General features: G+C 41.6%; 1 protein-coding gene across 1 annotated transcript in view; it reads left to right on the forward strand.

The window, feature by feature from the left end:
- Positions 1 to 24,834, forward strand: part of MTA3 (metastasis associated 1 family member 3) — a 146,360-nt gene that overhangs the window by 72,017 nt on the left and 49,509 nt on the right. Inside the window, exons 9-14 of the mRNA XM_044429189.1 lie at positions 3,911 to 4,099; positions 6,764 to 6,838; positions 10,273 to 10,331; positions 12,842 to 12,966; positions 13,876 to 14,027; positions 15,197 to 15,419. Coding sequence (XP_044285124.1) covers positions 3,911 to 4,099; positions 6,764 to 6,838; positions 10,273 to 10,331; positions 12,842 to 12,966; positions 13,876 to 14,027; positions 15,197 to 15,419 — 823 coding nt within the window. The remainder of the gene's footprint in view (positions 1 to 3,910; positions 4,100 to 6,763; positions 6,839 to 10,272; positions 10,332 to 12,841; positions 12,967 to 13,875; positions 14,028 to 15,196; positions 15,420 to 24,834) is intronic.

The following is a 24,834-nucleotide window of genomic DNA, read 5'->3' on the forward strand; positions in this document are numbered from 1 at the left end:
TCCGAAATTGTAGAACAGAAATAGAATTATATATCTCTATCCATTTATTGTGTGTGTGTGAGAGAGAGAGAGGGGGAGAGGGAGAGGGAGAGGGAGAGAGAACTATATTGTTACTTCTGGCGTTGGCCCACATTCCAAGCCACCCCCTGCCCATCTTCTTTCTCCTTTTCCTCCTCCTCTGAAGTTCAACCAGTAGGCCTTGGGAATGTGTGCCCAGAGCATCTATCTTTCTTACTCCCAACAGGTATACACTGTATGCTAAGTATTCCCTTTTCAATATCCTAATCCCATTTCAGCCAGAGATTATATAGAAATGAATAGGAGTTGAAAGGAATGGTCCACAGTCTGTTAATTTGCTGTTCTTAATTGCTTTTGGATAGGATTTTTTAAAGGTGCAAACTAAAGCATGTTAATGTCTTGTAACTAGAATGCACTGTACATAGTCTGTCTTCTCCTGTTCATTAACTTAAACAGGAAAAAGGAAAAAATCATCGTAGATCATAGATCACACATGTTTTACATGCAGAAAGAATGGAAATTTTCCACTCCAAAATATTGGCAAACTACTACCAATCTGTGTAGCCATTACTGAGCTAGATGGATAAAACTTCTGAGTTGATAAAAGGCAGATCTACATTCAGATTTCTACACAGACAGTATTGTATACTTTTGCACTTTCAGTAGTTCTCATGCACAAGCAGAACTGCTCACATAAAAGAACCTAGTGGTTCCAAAGATAGACCTGGAAAGAAGTACTGCTCCTTTCTGAATGTTTCTGAAACCACGATTTCCTTTGAAGCAGCTGTTGGGCTGCCTGCAGGCTGTTGAAATCTAGTTAGCAAGTAGGTTATCAATAGTAAGTCCTATTGATTTCAGGCTGTCTCCTCATACCAAGTCTGAGTCCAAGACTGTGTTTTATGAAAGAGATTAGCACTGAAACTTAGGAGAATCTGAAAGCCTTCCCAGTGTGCTGTCCCATGGTAAATGATTGAGCACATTAGAGCATAAAAGATTATTGAGATAATAATGGTATAGAAGCCTGTTAATTTACATGCAAGTTCATTCACGGTTCTAAGTGTGAGAAGATTTGGGGTTCCAGGTATGAAGTTGAACAGGCCGACTTCTCTTTACTGCTCCAAAACAAGTGCCTTTGGTAGATGAAGCCAGAAGTGTCACGAGAGACAGGACTGCCAGTGGGTTCTCCATGCCTGACCGTAACGACCTTGGGAGATACTATCAGCCTTCTACAACATCTGCCTTCCAGATGTTTGTACTGAAACTCAGCATTCCTGAATATTATGCATGCTGGCTGGGGCTGACAAAAGTTGAAATCCAAAACATCTGTAAGGCATGAAGTTGAGTAGGGTTGCATTAGTTGATGGTTACCTGAACTTTAGTGTGCAGAATTATTTTTAGAGCTAGTTTGCTAGTTAGAGCTGCAAGACTTCAGAAGGTTTCTTGCCATGCGGACCTGTATTAAGAGCCAGTGTGGTTTTAGTGGTGAAATGATCAGATTAGAATTGAAGTATCAACCATGAAACTCACGGAGGGTTATACACTCTCTTTCAGGTGATATGTTGGCAGGCCAGAACCACAGGAAAACAATAAATATTCATGTTTTGGCTCTTCTCTGGGGCTTTACTTTCTCCTGAGTGCAGCAGGCCAGCTAGTTTTGGAGAACCCTGATATCTGGGACTGGGAAGCAGGCCTTGATCTTAATCTCCCAAGAATAGGCAGGACCTCTTCTGGAAATTCCTGTTCTTCTTCCTGTCACACTCCACCAGCAGAATGACTGCCTTAGCATTTCAGAGGGAAAGGGCCCTGCCTAGAGGAAATATGTAGGGCAGCCACCTGGTCATTGGGACATAATCTCATCAGCACTACAAAACAGATAGACAGTCCTTACAGAAGATGCCTTCAGCTGTCGTCACCCCACTGGTACTTCCCACCACAGCAGGCAGCCCTCTAGAAGGCTGTGTTGGCCCACCCAGGGATGCACCTTTTCCTCATGCCCAAAACTAGCACTGCCAGATCAGTTCATTGGGAAAGTCAGCTGGAGTTTCTGGGAGAGGTCTCGGCTCCTCCAGGTAGATTAGATCAAGACCTGCCTTCCCAGCTCTGGAAGTGGGGCTTGCCCAAAACTAGCTGGCCTCCTTCACTCATGGGGAACAGAAATTCACTGGAGAGTAAATAATTTCTGTTTCCCCATATAGTAAAGCTGTTCTCCTTGCAAAGGTTATACTAGTTTACCAAATGACACATATAGTATCTGAGTAGCTGCACAGACGTATTATCCTTGCTACTGATTGAGTTAATGGAAGGTGCATCTTGTAATGGGACACTAGAAAAGCCAAAACAGACTTAATTGTCATTCTATCTTCTTCGGTCTCTCTTTCCCTTCCTGCCTGCTATCTTGGCATTGTTAAAACCTCTACTCCTTTTCTGTTCTCCCAAGTTATGAGAGAACATTTTCCCTTTCATAATAGCACATCACTGTTAATTGGGGAAGCTGACATATTCACTGAGAGGTTTTTGGTGTATTTCATTACATTCTGGAAGTAATGGGATATTAGAAACCCTCTCTTGGAGCTGTAAGGCCTGGCATTTATTTTCTGTTAATTAATGAGAATGCCATGCTGCTTCGTCTCCCACTTTCTCAAGTATCTTTTCAATAACACTTTCAAATCAAAAGTATAAATTGTAGCTTTCAGTATCCTCTGCTTGATAAAAAAATCCTAAGTTTAAGAGATCCACATGGAGGTTTTTATAGCCCTTTGCAGACCACTAAAAATCCAGAGCATGATCAATACATGGAGAGGTAAGCAAGGTCATACCTGTGAGTGATAATCACGCATTTATCCAGCCTTCCTGCAGAGCCTACATGCATATGTCTCTGCACAGACTGTTCTACTTTCAAAAGGCCATTCTGACTTGACAATTGACACATCTGAGTAGCTGCACAGAAGTTTTATCCTTGCTACTGGTTAAGTTAATGTAAGATGCATCCTACAATGAGACACTAGAAAACAGATTTAATTGTCATTCTATCTTCTTCAGTCTCTCTGTTCCTTCCTGTTCTCTGCCTTTGCATTGTTAAAACCTCTACTCCTTTTTTGTTCTCCTAAGTTATGAGAATGTATTTCCCCTTCCCCTTTGATATATAAAAATTCAAAGTAAGAAATTGAGTGCACAAGAGTTTCAGGTTGCTCACTTAGCTTGTTTTCATGGCAAGTGAATGAAAATATACTAGCCACATGTATTCATGGCTTCAAGGCAAAATCTAGGACTGTATAAACTAGGTTGTGAAATGGTGGCATGCAAATGCATGCAGCCTGTTTTGTCCCTGCTTTGTTCTAGTGGGCAAACTAGGCAGAATGGGAATAGATTCTCATGCTATCCAACCCTAGGATTATGATTTAGTGCATCCAAACAGTCCAGGATTGTAAGCCAGCTTTAAACCATGGTTTGCTGGGTTATGAATCCTGGCTTCTTTCAGTGCATTAAACTCTTATTCTTGGTTTGGATATCTTGGAGCCCTTCCAAGTTAGTTTACCTCTTCTTGCCAAGAAAGGAATGAACTGGGAGTGAATACGCTGCATGCTGTAGCACTCATTTTGGATTAAAGTAAAGTGTACTTTAAAGTAAAGTATTTACAGATAATGTAGCAGAAAAGAGGAGCTCCAGCTGGACTAAAAGAAGACTTCAGTCTGCAATGTAGGGAAAGAGACATAAAAAGGTTGTAGTAATTTTTAAACAGAGCAAATAGGATTTTTTATTTTATTTATTTAAAACATTTGCATGCTGCCCAATTGTGCCACAGCACCTTTAGATAGTGTAGGATATATGTATTGTTCTTTATGTCTGTTTATTGATACCTGTTTAATTTAATGGGCTCTTTTTGTGTTCTCAGTTTCATGCAATGGACACATTGCATAAGCATAACTATGATCTGAGCAGTGCCATTAGTGTCCTGGTTCCACTTGGAGGTCCTGTTCTTTGTAGAGATGAAATGGAAGAATGGTCCGCTTCAGAGGCTAGTTTGTTTGAAGAAGCTCTAGAGAAATACGGCAAAGACTTCAATGATATACGGCAAGACTTTGTAAGTAGAAATTAACTACAAAGTTATTTCCTTTGGACCAATTATAGGAATGGGTGTGTGTTTTTCATAAACAGATCAATTAGGAAAACCAAGGAATTGGGTAATTCTGATTTTTTAAAAAGCCATATGCATAAATAGCTAAGGAAGACTCATAGTTCAGTAGAGAACCATACAGTCAGGTCCTGGTCAAAGCCCTGGCATGGTCACCCCAAAGGTCCTTTTTTAAAGTCCCTCAAGACTGGTGCCAGTCAGTGTTGACACTGCTGGGCTAGATGGACCAGTGGTCTAACTGAACAGGGCAGCGCCGTATGTTGCGCTGTAATGATGTCTGCAAATGGGCATTCTGACTAGGAGAGTTAATATGTTGTCCTATTTTGAAGCTCATGCTAAATGCAATTTTACTAATGATGGTTGCTCCTTGGATTATTTTTTACTTTTAAATATGAAGCCCTAAATATTTAAATAGTGCCTGCTTGCCTGACTTCACATGCTAGTATTCTTCTTTGTGGACTTTATGCCTCACCCGTCTGGGCTCTGCACCTTGCACGGAGGGTGTGGTTGGGAAGATTCCACAGCTAAGTGTGCAATTGGGTAGAAGCCCCTCCTCTTCCTGTTCCAGGTTTTTCCAGGAGGGGCTCCCACCCATTTCCTCAGTTCCTTTTTGACTGCTGCTGCACCTAGATCAGGAAGTGCAGGGTTTCATACCTAGCTCTATAAGCAGCATTTTAGACATCACAGGGAATTGGTTTAAACAGCTAAAATAACAAGCCCCTCCTCAGTACTGGGTTTCACATTGCAAAGTGAGGAGGAAGTGTGTGTGAACAAGGTTCTTTATCAGTCAGATAAAGCACAGTCATCCAACTGCACTTATCATCTGTATTAGGTAATTCCCAGTATCCATTTATTCTATATTGCCACAAATTGGTGATAACCAAAATGATAGAAATGTTTACAAGAATAAAGGTTGGATTTGGATTTTTTTCCATTGGATATAAAAATGCCACTAGATTTTAGTCCACTGAACTGTGTTTATTCGTATGCATGAAGTCATTCTATGTTCCTGTCAGGTTTGAATATGATAGATGACACTGTCAGAGCCAAGTTACACCTGCCTAACCAGATTTCAAGTAAAGGCCATATTTTTTTCAATCTTGGTAAAAGAAGGATATCTATATCAAGTCAGTTTATTTTGAAATGCTTAAGTCTAAAAACACAAGCAATCCTGTTTAATCTCTTGTATTATTGAAACCTAAATAATTTTATCTGTGTCTGATTAAGATACAGTTTGGTAATGAACAGATAGATTTAATTAGGGGTGAAGTAATCATGCATTTTGGTTTTGAGTGGGACCCTGCAGATTAGTTCTAAGAACTTAGATTGTAAGTTTTCCTTCTTACATCTTTTTCTTTTTTGGCCACAAAATTTTCTTTACATTTTAAGGCAAACCCAGGGACTTTCCAAGGTCTCAGGAAAAAGAAGCCATGCAGCCCTTTAAAAGTTTGTATGATCAGTCCTGCAGAAAATTCCTAAACAAGATGAAGTTCGCTTTTCCCTTAATTTATATTTTCTTGACTTGTTGAAATTGCAGTGGCATATAGACTGCCCTTCCAAAATTGTCTTCCTAGGTATAAATGGTCTAAATTTGTATTCACACCAGTATTTTTTAATGTATGAATTATATTGCAGTTAGTAGATTTAGATACCACTTGCCATATTTGAAAAATTCCTCTAAAGTCATTTATTTATTTATTTATTTATTATTTAAGACATTTTTATGCCGCCCCCATCGCAACGAAGCCTTGGGATGGCTCACAACAACAGTAGAACAATACATTAAAATACATTGGAATATGCATTACATTACATTACAGTTGCTAAAACTTTTATATGAAATTTTCAGAGTCAATATGGTGTAGTGCTTACAGCGTTGAACTGAGACTTGGGAAATCCATGTTCTAGCCACCCTGCAACCATAAAGTGCAGCTGGATGATTTTGGACTAACCTCTGTTGCCCTGCCTTTCCTACCTCATGGGGTGGTTGGTTGCAAGGATAAAATGGAAAGGAGAACCTTGTAAGCTGCTCTGGTTTCTTTGCGAGAGGAAACATGGATGATATAAATGCAAAAGGACATTAAAACAAGTACAGCACCATACAGCCCAAACAAGCTTGGTTAAAGCATCACTTAGGGAAAGCTTGAGTAAAAAGACGAGCTTTTAATTTGCATCCCAATGATGTTGTCATTGGCTTCTCCTAAATGCCATGGGGGAGGGCATTCTGTAGGGTAGATGCCACCACAGAGAAGGCCACGTTGGAGTTGCTGCGCGACAGCAGAATGCCGTTGGTGTAACAGCCACTGAGGCCTCCTCCAGGAATATTAATGATGCTGCAGGTCTGTGCAGGGAGGAGCCTGGTCTAAGCTCTTCAGAACTTCACATGGCAACACCGAGACCTTGAACTGGGCCCGGTAGCTAATGCAGTTGTTTGTGCAGCAGCGCAATGTGCCTGGCCAGGTGCCCCACTGAGCATCCAGGCCACCTCATTTGGTACCAGCTAAGCACAAAGCTCGCCTCTTACAGTATTCCCAGCATGAGGTGCAAGGAATATGCAGATTCTCAGAAATTTAAATAAAATGTGTGTTTGTTTTTTGCAAAAATGTTTTTCAGCTTCCCTGGAAATCTCTAACTAGCATCATTGAATATTATTACATGTGGAAAACTACAGACAGATACATCCAGCAGGTAACAATTTCCAGAAGGGTATCCATGTTAGTTGGCTGCAGCAAAAATAACAAATTGAACAGTATCCATGAAAATTTATGGTAGGGTTTAAGGTGCACAAGATGTTTTGTTATTATTTAGCAAGTAAGTTTTGTTCCTTTTGCTGTGGGTAAATGTAAGTTAGTCATACAAGGATGCTGTATAGAAACTGAGAATTGGGGATGGGGAGATAACCTGAGGCTTTTAGTGAAGCTATAAACTTAATAAAATGTCTGCCTGGAGGACACATCTGAGTATGAACTGGCATATGGCTGTAGGTTAGAAGTTCTGTGATTTTTCTCCATAGGAAGAAACCATTTGAAATAGCCCTAATTTTCTTAAGGTTACCATTAAACATCATGAAGAAATTCAGTAATTATGGATATTGAAATACTTTGGCTTGGATTCAGAGCAGAGAGCGGAAGGGCTCCTTTCATTTGTGAAAGCAATGGAGCAGAGTTTCATGGAAGATGGAGAGAGTCTTCACTGACTGTTTTTTTCCCTTTTCAGCCTCCCATGCAGCCTATCATGTGTTTGCAACAGTTTCTCTGATCTTCCAGAGAACATTTGGGTGGTTGCTGGGAGCTTTCAGTGACATGGAGGCCTTCTGCGCCTCAAATACTAGTCACTGGATTTCTGGATCCAAAAATTCTGGATTGCTTTGTTTTTAAAGCTTAAAAAATTAACCGCAGCTTGATTCTTTTGTATTAGTAACAGCAGGAAAATAAAGTGTACATTACAAAATATAAAGGCACAGCCCTGCGCATCCTGAGACTGGGCTGACTGGGGAGTTATGGTAGTTGTAGGACTTCTATCTAAACATGGATCCTTCAATTGGTTTAAAAAATCAGGATCCAAAATCATGATACAAGCTTGTTTTAACTTTGGTTAGAGCAAACCAGCTTTGCATGTTCAGACATAATGGAGGCTTGTGATTTGTTCGCTTCCACTCTCCTCCTTTCACAACTTTGATGCTTCCTGTGGTTTGTTTCCAGTCCTCTAAACATTGGTTTGGTTTAAGTGACTGTCTGGATGAAGTCACTGGCTGTTGCTGCCGTTCTTGACAAAATGGATGCTGTCCAGTATGCCTTTGAATTTGGAGGATTAAGGCATCCAGCGGAGGACAGGGAGGAGTGCAAGGGAGGAGTGCAGAAGCCAGGATCGTGCCCTTTGCCATTTCTGCCACCTGAATACCTCCCCCCCCCACAAGAACAAGATGTTGAGGCACCACATGGCTGCCTCAGTCCTCCACCTCCTGCCCACCATAATGCCCCCCTTCCCACGTTGGCCCCAAAAGCGGTTTTCTGTCTGCCGGCATGGAAAACACTGCGCTGGCTGCGAGGGTGAAGGGAGGGTCCTGCTTGCCCTGGGAGTGATTCTCCCAGGCTCTCACTCCCCTGTGCCTCCACGGACAATCTTGGCAGGCCAGAGGATGGTGCCCTCATTTTCCTACTCTTTGGATTGACTACACTGAAGAGGCAACTCACAACTATCTCCAGCACGTGCTGCTGCTTCTTGCAGCAGTGTGTGTTCCGCTAGATGCCAAAATGGAATTTGTTTGCAGTTGCATATCACATCATAGACAGTGGTCATCTTGGTCCTAATCTGCCAAAGAAGGAGCTAGCTAGGAGCTGGTCGGCCCATGGCGTAGCCATACACATGTTGGGTAGCATTGCAGAAATCATGCTAGCCCTTGAAATTAGGCTTTTGCACAACTTAATTCTGAGCATATGTGTGTGATCACACCTTCCAATGATCTGCACTTTGATTCAGTTATTATGCAGTGTCATGACTTGATTCTCTTTTAATTGAAGCATTATTTTTTAAATTGTACAAATCAGTTGATAACTTTGCAGTTTAATTCCTTTGAAAAATACTTTAAGTTGCATGGGGAACGTTGAAGGGAAATGTGTATTCATTTCTAGAATTGCTTAACAAGACACTTAGGCTTTCATTATGCTTATTATATGCCTGTGACCCAGCACTCTCTCTACACAGGAAACCTGACCAGAATCCTTTACTGATACTCAGTTAATAAAGAAGCCTGTATCCATATGCTTTTAACTGTTCTTCAGTCTGATCCACACATTTAACAATTAAAATTCTCACACACTTATTATTAACAAAGGCTATAAATAACAAACTAAAACTCACGGATGGAATATAGTGCATTATAATAATAACCATGAATGTATTAATAGCAGCACTGCAATTTTAGTTGAAGCAACTACTTGCCCAGACTTCCAAGTGAGAGCTTTCTGAGTGGTATACATGAGATGGTGTCTGGGGAGCCATAGGATAGGACAAGCTTCCCTTTCTGCAACCACAACTGTGAAAGAGACGATCCAGTTATGGGCCTTCCCCTCCTGGCAACCGTCACCTCAGCAGAGATGTCAAAGAGGGAGAAACATTTGATTTCTAAAGAAGGAAAGAGACAGGAGGCCTGCATCCACTTAATTTCATTGCTATCCCTGTCCAAGTCTCTGAAGGGCCTGCCAGTGGAATTTTTTTTAATGGCGTCTGTCCTCATCCCACCTAGCCTGGTTCTCACTGGCAGGGCTTTGGATGGACAGGGCGTTCCAAAATCATAGCCCTCTGTTTAGAAAGCCGCAGCCCCTTAGGATTGCTATCATATTCCCCTTTCACAGGGTCAGTTTGAATGTTCGAAACAGCTTCACTTGGTGGCAACAGAGCACCTTCTGAAACGCTGGCTGTGATTCAGGCATTGATGAGGACACCTTGGAATCATCAGAGTCAGCTCAGTTGAATTCCTAATGGTGGCTCCTGCAGTAAGGCTTGCACATCACTGGTGTAGCTGTGTGCGTGTTTTGGTGAGGGAGGGGACATTTGTACCCTGCTTTTCCATTATCTAGTCTTTAAGGTAGCATAGAAAGCAAAACAGTGAAAAATCCAGTCGTAGTAAAATGCCTGATAAAAGCAAGAACAAGAAGCGATTCAGCAATCGTCAAATGCAAGGGGTGAACAAAACATGTTGCTTTGCAAAACAGCCTTGCTCTGCTAACAGCTATACACCTGCAAACAAAACAAGAAGCACAAGCAATTCCTAACCCTATGCAGTCATGAAGCGTTGGGCACTGCCTTCTGTGCCGTTTTACAAAGCAGTTTACACAAGGCTTTCTGCAGTAGCTGGCACGATAGCTTGTGAAAGCAGAATTAAATACCGGATTGGTCAGTTGCACAAGGATGGAAAAGCAAGTTTCAGCAAGCCGTGGGAGCTTTGTGCTGTTGGAATAGCACCATTGGATAAGTGGAGCACCACCACTGCAGAAGGAGCATTTGCCCCATTCTTTAGCTGCCTGCTATTTGAAAGCAGAGCCTCTGAAACAGATCTGGGAGGCAGAGTGATTCTGTATGGGCAGAATGGTAATATTACATGTGTTCATCTTTTCTATTAGAAACGTCTAAAAGCTGCTGAAGCAGAGAGCAAATTGAAACAAGTTTACATACCAACTTAGTAAGTACATCAAACATTAATATTTCTTTTTTCAGTAATAATAGTGCAAAATATAATGCACTGTAGGCAAAAAATCCAACCTTTTTATTAAACAGAACACATGTTTATAAAACCTAATTTACTTTGAAATTAATATACCTAGGTAAAATCCAATAATCCAAAGCCGACATTTATGGAACAGAATTTTCCAATTATTTCCTTATGTAGGGGAGCTAATGGAAAACTACTGATCTTTTCATTGGCAATCCTAGACACACACATGCAAGTAAGCCCCTTTGAGTAAATATTCATAGGGTTGTACTATAAAGGCACAATCCTATGGAAGTTAAGACAAGGCCAGCAGTGCCGGCTAGGGAAAGCTGGAAGTTGTAAGCCTCTTTTCTGTCTAAATTTTCTTAACATTGCAGCCCACATCATTTTAATGGAACTCATGCATGAGTAATGAGCAATGAAAGCTTGTAAACTGTGAATTCAGTGGGGCTTATTTCCACTTAAGTGGCAATAGGATTGCAACCAAAGTATAGGGCCATTTCCTTTCTGCGCACTGGTCCTTATATTAGAGCAAAATTGGTAAATGCGCACACTCAAAATAAAACAACAGACCAGGTATTTTGTACCAGTTTGATTTTACATTGGTACATCTTTTTGGTACAAAGATGTAGGATATAAAAGTTATATAAGTAAATGTTTGTTTTATTACTGTATTAAGAATGCTTCTTTGGGAGTAGGGTTATTAGTAAATTATACTCTCTCATCACTTGAAATTAGTAGAACACAGGATTCTTGCAGGTACAGAATCCATTTGACCGCTATTACAGAAATGAAGATTTATGTCACCAAATGTCCATGCAAGTACATGTACATGTGAACTTTTCATACATTTATGTTTTCCTCTGAATTTCTGAATGTTTTCAGCATTTCTGTCCTGCCTTTTCCAAAAGCACTTAATGTGAATAACAACACCAACAAAATATTAACTAAAATAACACCTAAAAACTAGATCTAAAATGTTAATTAAAACTACAGTGATCATTGAAGTCATTCCCTTCCTTGGAACTTAAAATCACCCCTGTTTTTTAATTATTGTTTTCAAGACAAATGCTATGATTCTTATAGTCAGTTTGCACTGATGTAAGAAGAAGTTGTATCCTGTATAATCTGTTGACTGCCACTCATGGGCAGCCCAGTTCACCAGATAAGTATCTTGAGCACTTGTGAGGTTTAGAAGTCTGTGGGTTTATTTAAAAAATCAATAAACCATTTGCCATTAAGGTACCCTTTAGGAATTTCTTCTATCATTCATTTGAAAGTTAAAGTGGACTGGAGAACTACTGTCTTTTCTTCCTTCTAAACTGTTGGGGTTGTAACAAAGACAAGAACATTTTTAAACTTTTCCCTGACTTACACCCCCTCATACTCTGTTTATTTCCAGCTCTATTCATGTGGTTTGTATTGGCACAATATATTTGCAGAATCTGGATGAATCATCCTAATGAAACTCTCACTTAATAACACAAGAATTACAGAATGTAAGATAAGGAGTTGTTAATCATCCAGCGCATTTAGGCATATCTGCAGAAGATGTTGAGTTGACAGGAAAAGTACATGAGAACATTTATCAGGGTTCTGGTGGACCTGAGAGGAATGAATACTCCGGTGAATTCTGAATACCATCCTTTCACCACTGTACAGTGTAACAGTAATTCTTAATAACAAAGTCATTCTGTACACTAAGCCTGTTTGACTCAATATTTGATTAGTAAAGTGCCTTTTATCTGCATAGGAAACTAAATCTATGAGTGTCCAGTCCCACTAATTACATTCTGGAAGTAGCCACTGCCTCTCATGCAAGAGAGATTTAGCGGTTCTAGGACCAACAGAACCAGCAGGGCAGGCCCGGCCCCTTGTGGAATATAAATAGTGATGGGTCCTCCTCACAGATGGGGAACATTGAATACTTCCCAGAGGTACTTCGGTTACAAGACATCCTGGAATGTAGGATGTGACCTTCACCAATAAGTTGTTTGGTTATTGCTCAGTCGATTATTGCTCAGTACTGTTTTGACAAAGACTTCTAGCCTTCTGGACCCAATGTGGTGTAGTAGTTAAAGTGTTGGACTCAGGCGATTTGGGTTCTAGTCCTTATCTGGCCATGAGTCACTGAGTAACTTTAGACCAATCATTGGCTCTCAGTCTAAGCTACTTTGTTGGCTTGTTTTGGAGATAAAATGGAGAGGAGGAGGACTATGTGAGCTGCCTTGGGGTCCTTGCAAGAGGGAAAAGGTGGGATAGAGATACAGCCCCAACAGCTGCCACTTCAGCCTGTATCAATAATAAAAGGAAATCTCAGTGGCCAGTGTGGTGCCAGATTACATATCCCTGTGAAAATCTGAATAGCTTCATTATTCCTCCTTTCATTTGGGCGTTTGCTAGTGATGTGAGTAACGACAAATGTGAGAGCTGATTCTCTCATTTAACTCACATTTTAATATATGTGTATCACTTTAAAGCAACAAACCAAACCCAAGTCAAATATCCAGCAGTAATGGGAAATCAAGTGCCATGAACGGAGCAGTTGGAGCACCTCACCAGACCCAGAATCCGTTAATAGGCCGTGCGTGTGAAAGTTGCTACAGTAAGTAAGACTGTCTGGGTGTGCGCATGCAAGTGTAAATGGTAACCCCATTGTGTGTAACGGAATACTGAATCATGGAGAAAGCCTTCAAAGGTACAAGAGGCTGTTGCCTAAAGCAACTCGCCCTCTCTATGTGGAAGGCAGTGGAAACAGCCTTGGAAGTGGGTGGCACGTGCTTGTCCCCATTCCTGCTTTTCACACATTTACCTTTGTATCAACCTTCTCCAGCTGGTACGCTCCAGACGTCTTGGACTCCCATAATTCCCATCCAGCATGGCAGGTGCATCTGGAGAGTGCTAGGTGGGGGAAAGCTGCCTTTTGTGGCTTAAGGCAAGTCCTGTGCATGCTTAGAGCGCCTGAATAGGCTTGGTATGTCTCTGGTCAAGCAAGTTGCTGTTCATTTCAATGAACACTCTGTGCTCTTCCATCTGCACGGATCTCACAGAGAAGGAGCAGTTCCGTGCATGCATTCATTTTTACACAAGCAGCCGACTTCTCCATTTGAGTGAATGGGGATGCCTGTTCATACGGGGACTTCATGCATACCTCAGAGCACATGTGGCACTTTAGATCAGGACTTGCACAAAATATATACAAAATTCAGATACTTAACTGCAGTTCTCGTCATCCTAGAAAATTAGCCATGCTACTGGGGCTGATGGAAGATGGCATCCAACAACTTCTGCTGGGCTTTAGGATTGCCACCTTCATGCTAAATTTTCAAGCATGTAGGAAAACCGTCAGATTGAAAACAAGAAAAAGGAAGATCTGTAAAATCCATTAAATGGGTTTTAATTATTTACTGCAGCAGTAAATTTCCCTAATGTTTTGATCAGTGTCTGTCTTTATGTGGGTACATAGATATTTAATGCTGCATAAATGTACTGAATGTTCTCTCTCTTCTTTTAGTCACACAGTCCCATCAGTGGTATTCTTGGGGTCCACCCAACATGCAGTGTAGATTATGCTCACCATGTTGGATTTATTGGAAGAAGTATGGTGGCCTGAAAATGCCGACACTGACAAGTGAGGACCGATTTTCTCCTAGTCAGACCACAGAGGTAGGGTATTAGTCAATTCGAAGTGACTATAATATTTGCACTGCAGTCCCGTGCATGTTTATTCAAACACCAAAGCCAGGGGTGAATGTGTGTAGGGTCACAGGCTAAGTAGGCTTCTGTGGAGCTGAACATTTTTGTAGCTTGGGATACTTGCATAACTACCACGCACGCTTAACTGTTTCACTATTGGTGGTTCTTTGTTGTGGTCCCTGTGCATCACACACACATGGGCTTTGCTGCACAGCGTAAGGCCTGGATTGGAAAGAATTTCTATAGCTCAGCATCATGGAGTGGTCAAGAGCCCCCCACCCCTTCCAAGTCTCAGGAAAAAGATTTAATCTTGTCAATAAAGAAACAACCACGTGACTTCCACACCTTGACCTTGTATTTTGAGATAAGTGGATCTTAGAGTTGGAAAGGGTTTGTGTGTGTGGTTGGAGTATATATACCTTGATATGTGGTTATATAAGTGATCCGAATTCTCCCATTCTTCTTCGTGGTCTCTGTGCATCGCACACACATGGGCTTTGCTGCACAGCACAAGGCCTGGGCCGGAGAAAACTTCCACAGAGGGGAAGAACTAGAATCCTTTTTTAGAAGCAGTCCTTTGCTAAGCCAGGGAATCCCTCCCCTATCACTGCCAGCCCTCCTCCCCCCACAAAGGGCTCCTATGAGCTCCCACACACCTCCTCTCCTCTCCTCTCCTTTCCTGGTAGGGCGTGGTGGGATCAGCAGTGGTGATGCGGCCGGAGGGGAAGGGGTGCCGCGTTCCAGGGCACTGGGCTTCGGGGTCCCAGGGCTACTTGGTGAAGCAAGGCAGGTGAGGAATGCTGACGGCAGCCGAGGTAGTGAAGCTGGGGATCCTTCTCCATCTTGGCTTAGGAGCGGGTGTGTGATTTTTCTTTGCCATCACATCATCTCCCAGCTCATGGCGGCTCTATGAATGAAGGCCCCCAAATGTCCCATCCGTGCCAACCCTGCTTTGCTGTTCCTGAATGAGTGAAGAGAGCCTAAAATAGAATCTGGGTGTTAGTAGTAGGCAGATGGTTATGCTTCCTCCTGCTTTTTTTTCTGGTTGTCAGTAATGTACAAAAAACCAGTAATGAGAAGGGAGATCCTTGACAGTTACACATGTAGCTTCATTTTTATTTTACCTTTTCGTCCTGCAGGATACATGTGTTAGAACACACATGTCTCGACAGGCAACGCAAGGAATTCCAGTCCGGAACACCGGCAGTCCAAAATCTGCCGTGAAGACACGTCAGTCTTTCTTCCTTCATACTACATACTTGACTAAACTTGCCCGCCAGGTCTGCAGAAATACCCTACAGCTGAAGCGAGCAGCCAGAAGACCTTTTGTCCTTATTAACTGTGCTGCCATTAGGGCAGAATGTAAGATGTTTCTAAATTCTTAGATTAATGTGCCATTTTCCTCACCACTTTCTGTTGTCTCTTTTGTTCATTTGGTTCTTTTGCAATAAACACATTTCTGTCTATAGCTCCTTTGTGTTAATTTTTGTTTTGGAAAAACTTTCTTTTCATTTGTCTTGCTTGTCACCAAAGAACGTTTACTGAAAATGATGTAAGTTTATAGAAAAAATAGATTTAATACTTACTGAATAATAAAATAGGTTTCTAAAGCAGATATTGACAAAAGATCATAGTTTGTGTGCCTACTTCATGTGCTATCATCGCATGTTTCCTTTAACTTCTCACTTGTTTTAATTTGGTGGAAAACAGGTTCATATCTCATAAAACACAAATCATATTTTTCTTGAAATATGAAGGTGCTTCCAAATCACCTGTTGAACTAAGCCACTGCTGCATTGTAATGGTAAAGGAGTGCACATTTTTGGAAGCAAAGACTCTTTGACGTTCAGGATCCCAGATTATGGTATTGCACCATTGCATTGACAATAGTCCTTTGTGTTGGAGCAGTGCAGTGTGTGTTTGCAAAGGATGTTTTGTGGGAAGTGATTCACAGAGAAGTTGTCCCAGAGGCCTTTTAGTCACAATAAATCTAGTGATATCGGTGCAGCCATAGGTGTGACTGGTTGTGAGAGCAGAACTAAAAGAAATGGGTCCGTTGCCCAAAATGGCCTCCCCATGTTAAATCTCTTCTTGGATCTGTAACGTGGGAATAATGTTAGATTGTTTTCCCAACCCTGCTTCATGAAATGGACTGGCTAGACTTGGAGAAACTGATGTTAGGATGTGGGGTAAGTAATCCCCCTGAGATGCTGGAGGCGGGGAATTCAACTTGATGTTTCAGCAGCAGATGTTTGTCAAGTTAATCTGTAGTTTTGTTTGACTGGGGATGTAATTGAGCAGGCAGAGATCCTGGTTGCTGTCGTCATCAAATAATGTAGAACTGTTTGGGGAGGTTATTGGAGGGTTTTTTCCCAAAAAGAAAGAAATTCTGCTTCTCTTTCAAAGTTGGATCAAGGTGGGTAAATTAATATGATTTTGCTTATTGAACATTTCCTTGAAATGTAAACATGACCATTTTCTGCATTAATCCCCTGTTGTTTTCACCTGTAAGGAATATGTATTTTTGCAGTGCAATCCTTTCTCATTTCCATTTCACTTGTCTAGACTTCTTAGTTATTCCTTTTCTATCAAAGCAAGCCATGCTTCTGTAGACTGAAATGCATTCTATCCAGGTTGAATTGTATTATCACTTTAAAAAGAGAAAGTGGAAACCAAAGACGTTCTCTGGGTCTTGAAGACAAAAGCAAGTCTCCTTGGGGTGGCTTCTCTGTTGAAAGTGGAAGAGGCAGATGTGATCAGCTGTGTTGAGTATTATCTCTCTCTGCGTATGTAAAACTTGGGGCTCATGGGTGGACCCCATTTATCTCAAAAGAGGAAGGACCTATTCACACAAACTTGTTTATATATCTCCAGTCTTTGAAATGAAGATACCCCCTTCAGCCCTTAGGAGCAGAAGGTTTGCGTGAATAAGGAGCCTTAACGTCTGAATGCTCAGCCTCTATCAAGATTTATATAACGGATTACTTGATTGGACTATAGACCCTGTGTTGATGTGGTCCTGTTACTTTCATACTTGATTCAGAGCCTGCCAATGGAATTGGGAATTCTGTTAGATTTGAGAATATTATTTTAATGCAGTAGCCATGCTAAGTCGAACCAAAGACCTGTCGAGTTCAGCATTCTGAAGCCAACCAGATGGTTCACATAGTGACCTTCTATCGGAGGGCTTTCCTGCCATTTTTAACTGAGCGCTGGTAATTCAGAGGCATAGTGCTTCTCAGCCTGTAGTCAGAATTATAGCCATCTAGGCTTGACTGGATCCATGCCACCTAATAATCTTCGAAAGAAGTGTTGCTAGTATTGACTTTCATATGGCACGGACCAGCAATTCCATGAATTGAAAGGGCAAATGGCAAAAAGTTTCCCTTACTTCTTTTTGCCCTTCCTTTCCCATGTCCTTTCCCCTGCCACAAGGAATCTTTTCTCTTTGGCTTTCTCCTCCAAACCAGCCATAAAGCTCCAGCCATAACAAACCAGCCATAAAGTCGTCTCCGGTACCTACTTTCGGTGGTGTGAAAGTTGGCTATTAGACATGGGAGGTATAGCCAAACCAAAGAGACCATAGTATTTCAAATAGCAAAGTTTAATGTCAGTAGAAAAAGTTTTAAAATCTGAATGAATAGGCACAGACAGAACCTAGCAAACACCATACTGCATGTCCACCAGGGACCTGCACATTCCAAGCAATGCTTGATCTCCAAAACACCATACCTGATGACCTCAGTTGCTAATTAATTCATATCCCCCAAAGGGATGTTATTGTCAAGGAGATGATAATGCCCTTTCCCTTTTCATCAACTTCTTTCTCTTTGCCCCACCTTCCGTCACTGCTCCTCCATTGACAGCTGGGCACTTTGACTTCGGTAACTCTGCATACTTTAACTTGGATGTAACCTTACTCTTCCTGTGACAGATGAACCAGGCTGGAAAATTAGTCAAGGAAGGAAAATGTGAACACACATCAGATAGCTATAAGTGCGCACCTGTGACAAGTCCAACAAGAATAATGTTTAAAATGCAGTTTTCAGGGGCTCAAAATAATGCACCCCATAGCACAGGAAAGAAAAACTGGTGGTTCAGGAAATGGGGTAGTAATCGTAGCTTGGAGGAGATAACAAATGAGGGGCAGGGCTTGTGAAGGAAATTAAGATACGCTGGAGCCAGATGGAGGAAGAAGGGGGAAGAAGAAGAGCTGTGAGCCAAAATTGTAGTCTGCACAGTAAGCAACCAACCCACTGTCACTCATGAGATGGCTTAGTGTAATGTGTGAACCTGCCAATTGTTTCCCAACTCCCTGGCCTCATTCTTGGTATGCTTTATTCTTGTAAACAGAATTTCATCCTGCAAAATGTATACTGTTGAAAGATTCATTCATGTTAAGATTTAAAACCAAAACACACATTGCAACAAGGTAAACTAGATTTATGCTCTGAAGTTTTTGGATTCTGAGAAGCTGACATTGCACGCATGTTTTCTACATGAATTGGTTCAATGTGCATTCCTCTATGTATCATCATCTTCTGTGGTTCCCATAATCTAATTTGGGATTGTGCAGAACTTCCATGGGGACTCAACTCAATTGTCTCTTTCAGCAATATATTTTGCCAAATTCTGAATTACAAGAGAAAGAGTGGCAAGCTGTTAGCTGAGACAGCAAGCACATTCACATCAATTTTGATCACCTCCATTTCTTAGAGCCCTCTTAGGAAATGCTGATTTGAAAGCTCTGCTGTGCAATTTTGGTCTAAGGTATAAACCAAGCTGAAACCATCTCACCAGCCTTGTATGACAACCTACAGGAGGCTCAAAGCTACCCTTCCTAACAAATTCTTCCAAAATCTGCCAAAACAGCGATTGGAATCAAACCACTGATTGGTGACTGTATTGTGGCAGCTGGAGTGTGTTTGGCTTGGTGGTTCACAGGATTTACAGACCTGCTCTAGAATAATGAAGTCCAGAACTTTGGAGAGCTCAGATCAAAGCCATCCAAAATCTGCACTAAAATCTGTGGCATTCTCAAATGCTGGCATTGTAGTATGCATTAATATGCTCCATGTTGAGCCACAAATCTTGTTTGTTTTACCATAGATACTGCTAACAGATTGGTAGGCCTGTCTTCAAAAGGAGCTTGAGCATGTGGCCCAGTGGAATTTCAACCAAAACGATGCCAAACAAGACACTGGCATTGACCCCATTGCTAGTCCCATGAGCCATGCCAGCGATAGCTGTAATGTCAGTTCAGAGTTGGACTTGGACAAAATCCTTAGAATGAGGACAAGCTGTAGTCCTTTTGCTAGATCTTTTCAGTTGCTACTGAAACATCTTTATCCATCTTGGATTTCATTGCATTTCATTATTTCATTTCATTTCTTAAGCCTCTTTACATTTTAAAATGTTTTTAACTGGCAGGCTGGCAAACAGCGAAGGACCGCCCTTTGACTGCATTCTTATTTGGGTTCATATTGGAGTACATTTCTTTCCTTCAGTCTCAGTTTGCCTTCTGAGAAATGAATATGCTTTGGCACCCAAAGCACCCATTTCTGGGAACACAACACCTTCAGAATTCCCAATGACCCTACCAATCCAAGGGCCTTGGGAAGCCCATGCCACTCCCAACCCTTTTAAAATTGGTTATGCCAAGGGTGCGGGCAAGTCTTGCATGTGAAGCATATAGCTTTTCTCTGAGGCCTTCGTCTATAGAGCATGGATCGAGCATGGCACAGCTACCTTTATAGTGTGGTGTGAACGTCACTTTTCAAGCCCAGAGGTACTAACTATAGGACCTGCTTACTCCAGGGCCGTCTGAACAGCATTATGGGCCCTGGGCAAAGCAGCGTACTGGGGCCCCTCCTACAACTACAACTACAACTGTTAATTTTGAAAGTTTTCCCATTTTCCAAGGGTTAACATACACAGATTAGTATGGGGCCCACGGCAAGTGCCCATCAGGCCCTTGCGTTAAGACAGCCCTGGCTTACTCCTGACGGCCTCCTTTACTTGCATCGTTGTCCCCTGAATTCACCTCACGCATGCTGCCGAGGAGTTTCCCAGGGACAGTAAATAGACATGTCACACCGAGGAATGAGGCTGAGATCTATACCAAATCACAGTAATAAGATGGAGAGCACAGGGAGATGAAAGGAAAGCAAGTGCAAATTATAGAGCTGCAACTAGTGATAGACAAACTCCCAGGGGAAATAATTGAGTCTCCCAATTGTCTACAGAAAATCGAGCTGTCATGAAGCTTATTGTGACTGGAAAATAAAATTCAGTGCAGCTGGAAAAGTGGAGTGGCTTTTTTGGTCCTCCTTTGTTTAAGTATGCACTTCTGAGGATGATAAGCTTTAGGAAGGGTTCCGTATCTCAGCTTTTCCCAACACAGTATTCACTCAGCTTGTTGGATTACAGTTCCCATCAGTAGCCAGCTAGGATGGATGGCCATGGGATAATGGAAGCTGAAGTCCAAAACAACTGGGTAGCACAAGTTTAAGGAAGACTGGGTTACACCATAATACCTGAAAGTAATCAATGTGGCATAAAATTAGTGTATTAAAAAAATCAGCAAAATCTTTGGCTTTGGTGCATGTCCAGTTTTCTCCTTTCACGTTACAATGTTACATCTGCATACCAGTAACAACCATAAGCCTTGCCTCTCCCCACATCTCCAACAAGCAGTGCAACTTCTTTATTTTTTAAACCATTGCACAAACAATTCATTCTGCACATAATTTTAAAGGATTTTTTGAAGCGTAAAATTCCAGGGATGGTCAGCATGGTTGGTGACATTACAGGGCACTAGCCAATCAGTCCTGTGCACAACCACCTCTTTAATGAACACAGTATTGATTTTCAAGTACTGCATGTGTATTTGCCTTTTTTTAAAATTGGTGATGATTATTTCTGAGTAATTGTGTTTAGGACCAGGATTGATAGAGTTTAGAAAAGTTTCATAATCTCTTCTGAACATAGTTTGGGAGAATCTTGCTCCCATTTTTGTTTTCTGCTGCACAGCTCAAAACTAAAATCACCATTGACCATATTATGAATTCTTTATACAGAATTGAACAGTGTACCTTGAAAAGAAAATGACAGAGAAAAATAGCATGTGGCTAGATTAAAATGCGCCTAATGCAAGCTAGCCATTTTTCTGCTGGGGAAAATTCATTGTGATATTCAGCGATTAAAGCTCGGGACTCTTAAAATTTAGTTCCACATATTCAAGAATGCAAGAATCATGCTGGGCAATTCTGGCGCAACAATTGCTCGAGGAAAGTGGCTTGCTGCACCTACATCTTACACAGTCCAAGTCTTTAACAGAGCACTTCCTTCCCCCTAAAATAATAATCCTAATGGCACATAGCTCTACTTAGAGAAAGTTTGAAAAGAGAATGGAAAGTTCAGTAATTAGGTAAAAGGAGGAACATCCTGAAGACACTCTGTCCAAATCTATACTTCTTTGTTCAGTAATATGTTCCCTGATGAGACCCATCCCCAGGTATGCCTGCATTAAATTGCTGCCTTAGTAAGCCATGCCACCGTCCCGAAAACGTGCTTATAGTCTAATAAATGCATTGAAGGTTGACAGCTGTTCATAATTTTTATGGATTGGTTGTATTTCAGGATCTCCATCCCTAATAAGACAATTCAGGAACAGAGTTTGTAATGACTGTGTGTGGCTGTTTTGTGTGAACCAACTCCAATCAGTCCTGCCTTTCAAAACAATATCATTGCGGGAGACTGGAAATGTTAAAAGTGTTCTGGAGGCAAGAGAAAGTGACAGCATGCGTGATGATGGTTGATGATAAGCTTAGCAAGGGTAAGTTTTGCAGAAATATAAAATACAAGGTTGGAGCCAAAGATGGATGAATGGAACTCCACTTGGACAATGGAGCTTTCTGGGCTCCTCTACTTCCCACTGCAACCCCCTGCAGTCTCCCAAAGGCAGGAACAGTGACCCAATTTGCATGGAAAAGCAGTCAATTTGGGTTAATTAATCTACAATTTGCTGGGGTCAAATGGTGCCACTATTCTAAATATGAAACATCCAGTCAGCCTGATAAGAGGTCACTTCATGACTGGGACACTGGATTAATTATGGAATAGCACACATGTGTGTGCGCGCGTGCACACACACACACACACACACTAACTTATTAGTTAGGTTTATTGTCAGTTGTTTAACCTATGATTAGCTTGTAGGCTTGATTTACACATAGCTATGAATGGCCCAGAAAAGGAACCAATAGTTTCTTGTTGAGTTGTGAGTTCTTGTGGTTAACCATCCACAATTAAACCATCGTGTGAGGTTTCCATGTAAGGACTACCTGTGGTTCAGTGACAACTCATACTCGACCAGCACTCTGGGTTGTCATTTTTTGCAAACAAAGTCACAGCATCTGGCTTCACACATAATGAAATAAGCTGGTCAGGCTGATCAGAGTTTGCATATTCAAAACAACGGCAGTATGAGCCAGACATACAGCTCAGAAAATCATGGGTTAGTGAATTAGTCTATGATTTGGCACCATTATATGCAAATAGGCCCAGCATGTGATGGGGCTGCCATAAGAAGGGAGGATTTGGTGGACTGCTTTCTGCAATCTTTGGATCCAAGCTATAGTTTTGCTTGTCATAGCTATTGAAAAATGAAATCACAGAGTAGAATACAAAGAAAAGGCTGTGATCATGCACAGTTTTCCAACTCTGTAGGGTTAGATCCCACACCTGCCTTCCACAAGACAAAGGAGCTTTCATTGAGAGAGAGGGCTCTGTTTGCAGAGTCTCTCAGTCCAGAGCTGAGATATCCCTATTCCAGCTTTTTCCATTCAGTAGAACCATGACCCTGCAGCATTTCATGGAGCTGGTGGCACTGGACAGGGAAGTCCACTTCCAACATCACTGTTGATCCAGCATGAATCTGGATCCAACCCTATATTTAATCCTTAAAATACTTGATGTTTCTATAGCAATGAAAATAACCATGGCCTCAGTTAGCACTGTGATATCTTGCTCATTTGCTCTGCTGATGCAGTGACGACACACTGGCCATAATCAGTGGTCAGATTATGAGGTGGCACATTAGCAGCTCTGGATGTCTTTCAAGACAGAAATGTGTATTTTGAGAGTAAAAGGATGCTTGGAGGAGCTCAGCAGCAGCTCCATTTGTGCATGAGAGCTCATCCAAAATTTTCCCTAGAGTTTCAGCCCCTGAAGTTCTACCCTTTTGTCAGTGTTTTTGTTTTATTTGACTTAGATCTGTGGATACTGCATGCTATCCTTTTGCAACCTGCAGAAGCTCCCCAAGTTTTTTGGGGGATGGGTGTATGGGTGGGGGGACAGACCAGAGGCAAAACACCTTCTGGCAATGGCCTGCAGTAGAGTGAGTTCCTTTGCCCATCCTCCACAAAACAAATGCATTCTTCTTCATAACCCACTGTTGCTAGTCTGAAACCTGGTTAGGATGTAAGTGGACTACTTGTGTGTAAGTAATGTTTAGGGTTGACTTTGTTACATTTAGTACATGTCATTTCATGTCTGGAATTGTTATACTTGACTTTCACCATTTTTCCCTACAAAAGGAGACATGAAAAGATCCAAGGCATGTTCAGAAAGAAGACACTCCGACAGTTCTCCACATTCTCCAGCCTGCCATGCTGGCCAGAGGATGCTGGGACCTGCAGGACTTTCTTCCACCTAGTTGTGATGGACATGCACATGGTGGGCATGTCGTGAGCGGAGCCGGCTGGTGTCGGAGGTCAGACTAGATGGCCCGGGAGACCCCCTCTGACTTGCTCTGTTTCTGTGTTTCTATGTATGCATCAGATTGCTCCCTTAACTGATTGTAAATTGTTTCTGTGGCATCTGATGCCTACAAGATATATGTGTTCAAATTGGCTGTACCCAAAATGGTGCCTGGAGGGGATCAGGTTAGGGAAGGCCAGTCCAGACCATTTGTCAAAATCTGCAGCTCTTTTCCATGGTCAGGAAAACACAGCAATTGCCCTAGCGAGTTGCTTACACTTGGACTGTAAGCATCCCTAACTGTTATGCTGGTCTGAGATTACTTCCCAGAAGAAGATGGACAGACACTGCAAGGCTGTTGTGGCACAGCTGTCCCTGTTCATTTCGGATCCAGTTTGTTCTTTGGCTGATCTTCCCATCCTCTTATGATGGATTTTGCAAAAATGAAATGATCTTGATATTCATGCAGGTTCTCTTAGGATCCTTGGAGGTTGCAGTATAAAAACTCTCACACAATATATTGTCTTTATAACAGGTGCCCTCATCATTTATTTCTCATACTGATTTAGATGATGCTAAATAAAATTACACACTTGGAAGTGTGGAATTTCTGATCAATTATTCTTTCTTGTGGCATATCTTTGGCCTATGCAGCATATGGAATGCTGTTGGAGAGGGTTTTTCTTTCCTTTTTTATTTCTATATGCTAGATTAATGAAATAGAAATTTTATATTATATTTATATCTTATCCCTGTTCTTTTAGATTTGTGCTGAGGCCAGACTGGGCGACTTCTTGTCTTTGCAAGTCTAGGGCTTTAATTTGTATTTTAAAGGAATTTGTAGATTTGTGTGGAGAGTGTGGGCAGACAGGATTATGTAAAATAAAATAGATGGGCTAAGATAAAAAGGCCTCTGAATTCCCAAATTCTAGGTGCATTGGAAGCATCATAAAGGAATTACTTCTGAAAATTAAACCCATCAGTCTTGCAATATACATATTCCTTATACAGAAAC

This window comes from Varanus komodoensis, unplaced genomic scaffold, assembly GCF_004798865.1.
Source record: "Varanus komodoensis strain SLA01 unplaced genomic scaffold, ASM479886v1 scaffold2, whole genome shotgun sequence".
Taxonomy (NCBI): domain Eukaryota; kingdom Metazoa; phylum Chordata; class Lepidosauria; order Squamata; family Varanidae; genus Varanus; species Varanus komodoensis.